General features: G+C 42.8%; 1 protein-coding gene across 1 annotated transcript in view; it reads left to right on the plus strand.

The window, feature by feature from the left end:
* The window catches only part of SLC9A4 (solute carrier family 9, subfamily A (NHE4, cation proton antiporter 4), member 4), a 78,213-nt gene that overhangs the window by 28,654 nt on the left and 45,540 nt on the right, over positions 1-4,019 (plus strand). Inside the window, 2 exon segments of the mRNA XM_006761124.2 lie at positions 1,164-1,366; positions 1,976-2,062. Coding sequence (XP_006761187.2) covers positions 1,164-1,366; positions 1,976-2,062 — 290 coding nt within the window.

Here is a 4,019-nt window from a genome sequence, read left to right on the forward strand (position 1 = left end):
CATGATCGAGCTCCGGCCCAGCCAGCAATAGAAACCATAGGGTGTTGGCACTGGGGCTCCTTCAACACCTCTGACCTTGGTGACCACCCAGCCGACTCCCCGACCTCTGACCTTGGCGACCACCCAGCCGACCTCTGACTTGGCCACATCCCAGTGAGGGCAGAGCCAGGGTCAGATCCCGTTCTTCCCCTCTCTACTCCCCCAGCCTGGCTCATGGCAGCTTATACTAGTTCACACGCATGGAGGTACATTACTTACAGCTATGAAATTAACTCAACCTACATCCCCCTTCTGCTGGAAATATAATCAGCACCTTCTCTAAGCAGATGCGACATCGAGGAGGACATGACACAATTAAGAACCTTGCCCGAGGTCTCATGATTCTTAAGTATACGGGGAGCCAGGACAAACAACAGGAAGGGAAGCACAGTGAATGTAACTGCCTTCAGCTATCAATATGCCTGTAATCAAGGTTGGGTGCCATGAAGTCTGGTGATTAGAAGTCACATGAGGCTGGGGTATTAGTGAAGGGGCCTCTCCCCCCAGGAGCCACTGCACTCATGGCAGTAGGTCACGTGGGCCACCTGCTAGAGATGGAAAATCAATGTGGTAGAAAGTACCTCTGTTTTAAATAAGCTCTCCCGCCCTTCACCCTCCGCTTACAGCAAGAAGCCCTCGTCTTGAATTCTTGCCAACATCCTCTTTTGTTTGCTTAGAATCTCAAGAAGAACCAAACCAACCACAAAAGATTTGCTTCCCCTGAAGAGACCACAGTCACAGAGAAGGAGGCTCCTCTTACACTGAAAATTACACACCTTCTTTGGTTACTCAGTGAGAACATGAGATGATAGAAATGTTTTATTCCCCAGACAATACTCTGGCTTTATCTTGTTTTGAAAGGCAGAGCAAAACTATGAGTACAGATTAGAAAGTCTATGTCATGTCTCATAACAAAAAGTGTCAAAATGTTATGACTTTACCTACACACACTCACAGAGGGCTCTCGGAAGCTATTGATCGGGAGCGCTGCTGTTTGGGACGGGCGTTACGGGGAGAAGCAATGAGGGTGCCAGCTTTGAAGGCACCGCACACGCCGTGGCTCTCTAGCATTGTACCTCCAGTCACTCACGGCCCTCTGCTCTACACATATCTCCCCTCTCCAGGCGTGTTTGCTCTCTTCTATGTCAGTAACCGGTTCCGGACCTTCCCCTTCTCCATCAAGGACCAGTGCATCATTTTCTACAGCGGCGTTCGAGGAGCTGGCAGCTTTTCGCTGGCATTTCTGCTGCCTCTGTCTCTTTTCCCTAGGAAGAAAATGTTTGTCACGGCTACTTTAGTAGTTATATATTTTACTGTGTTTATTCAGGTTGGTAGATTTTATTCTTATTTGAAATAAGTAGATTCTTTCAGGATTGTGCATTAAATTGCTATAATACCAAAAAGGTACACTTTATTTGATTCTCAGACATGATTTTCTATCTCTATATCTTCTGTTCATTATTTTTAGAAATTAGATAATATATCCAAACTAATTTCCCAAATATTTCTAGATGTTTGTGGTATCCTTCAACCTCTAAAATATGTTGGTTTTTAACCAGTAAAATATTCATCAAAATATTCCTTGGTAACAGGTGAATTATCTGTTCAGTGTGTTGCTAAAAATGAGATTCCAATTATTACTCAATAGCACAAATTTTTATTTTAGCTAGCGCTACTTTTTAGCAAACTATTAAGAGGTTATTTTAAGGGAGGAAACTAAACTCCTGCTTTAAAAATATTGACATAATGCCTATTTTTTTACATAATTTAAATGAATTAAATAATAACTAAAGAGTAAAGCATTTAGCCAATAGAAGCTAGCAAAAAAAAAAAGACATAAAAATTGAAAGTTCTAGTAGCTTCATTAATAGACTTGTTCTCTATTATGACAATCTTCACTACAACAAACCCCTTTATTTTGTTACTTATGCTCTAGGGAATCACAATTGGCCCTCTGGTCAGATATCTGGATGTTAAAAAAACCAATAAAAAAGAATCCATCAATGAAGAGCTTCACATCCGTGTAAGTTAATTCTGTCATAATTAGTAAGTTAGTACAATGCGTTCCACTTGCCGCCTCTGGGAGTGACCTAGGGCTTTGATGAAACGTGTGTGCACGTCCCTGGACAGAGCCTCTTTCCTCCCCAGCTCCACCAAGAGGGGCTGCACCAACTCCCTACTGCTGCTGTGAGAAATCACTACAAACTCCGTGGTTTAAAAAACACAAAGGTTATATTTCTGGAAGTCAGAAATTCAAAATGGCTCTCAATGGGCTAAAATCGAGATGTGGTAGGGCTGCATTACTTTCTGGAGGTTTTAGAGAAGAATCTATTTCCTTGCCTCGTCCAGCTTCTAGAAGCTGCTGGCATTCGTTGGCTCCCTGGACCCCATCCTCTTCGTAGCTAGTGGTGGCCGGGCAGCTCTTTCTCATGCTGTGTCGCTCCAATACTGACTCTTCTGCCTTCCTCTTCCATACTGAAGACTGTTATGATTATATTGGGCCATGTGGGTAATTTAGGATATTCCATCTTAAAGTTAGCTTACTGGCAACCCTAAGTCCATCTGCTCTTAATTAAACTTTGCATATGTTATTAATATGTTCACAGGCTCTGGGCATTGGGACACTGATATCTTTGGAGACCATTATTCTGCCAAAGGTTCATGTCTGTTCCACATGCAAAATACATTAGCTCTATCCCAACATCCTAAACGTTTCAATACATTATTTTAACTCAAAGACCAAAAATCTCACCTATCAGTTCAAAAATCTTATCAGTTCAAAAGTCCCAAAGATGATCATCTCAGTCATCTAAATGAGGCACGGATGGGGCCCTGGGTATAACACTTCCTGAGGCCAAGCTCCTCTCCAGTTCTGAACCTGTGACACTCAAGAAATAACTTATCAGCTTCCAAAACACACTGGTAGGAAAGTCATCGGCAGCAGCTATAGATACTCACTTTTAAAAAGGAGGAGAGATGGAAGGACAAAAGGAGTCATCCAGCCCAAGCATATTTCTCAGTTCACCTGGGAAAACTATTTGGTTTCAAAGCCTGAGAACAATCTTCTGTAATTCTTTGTTCCACCTTCTTGGTTTTAAACTCCACCCTCTGAGTCATACTCCTTTTTACATCCAAGGTGGCCTGTTTGGAGCTCATTCATTTGATCAGCCTGTTTCTTGCCTGTAGAGTTTCGGGGATCTCAAAGCCTTCTTTATTTTGTCTTCCCTCTCTCCCTTCTGGTCCAAGCTGGCAGTGTTTCTGAGGAGAAAAGCAGAACCACTAGGAGATAAATATTAAGACCTTTGTTACAAGGAATTGGCTTGTCTATTGTGGGGACTGGCTAGGCATGTCCAAAATCTATAAATAGGTCATCAAGTTCTAAAGCTGGGAAACTGCTGGTCACTCCAATACTAACTCTTCTGCCTTCCTCTTCCATAGTAAAGACTTCTATGATTATACTGGGCATGCGCTATAGCTTCTGTGCTCAAGTGGTAACCTCAGCTCTGCTCTTCAGGCCTTTCAACTGATCAAATCAGGCCCGTGCACATTCTCTAGAGTCGTCTCTTTTATTTAGAGTAGCTGGTTCTGGACTTTAATCATATCTACAAATTGCCTTCTCTGCAATATCTAGATGGGTGTTAATAATGACTGGGGACTTGCCTAGACAACCTGACACTTCAGAAAACTGTCGCTGTGGCTAATGTGGAGAGTTGTCCTACTTGGCTCTGAAGTCCTTGTTCCAGTGGAGCCTGGTCCCCTGCTCTTCCTGATGTTTGGTTAGAAAGGGGTGAAGGCTGCTACTACCTCAGCAGATGGATCCATGGTGGAGTTCAGTGGAAGTATCCACATCTGACAGAGAGGAGAGTGAAGTTGAACATGGCTTCTACCTCTTTATTTTATTGAAGTTCTATGCAATCGTGAAGGGATGTCATTCTATGTGGCTCCAGGGAATAAAAATGAGAACGAATATACGGAAGATA

This window comes from Myotis davidii, unplaced genomic scaffold (assembly GCF_000327345.1).
Source record: "Myotis davidii unplaced genomic scaffold, ASM32734v1 scaffold296, whole genome shotgun sequence".
In the NCBI taxonomy this organism is placed as follows: domain Eukaryota; kingdom Metazoa; phylum Chordata; class Mammalia; order Chiroptera; family Vespertilionidae; genus Myotis; species Myotis davidii.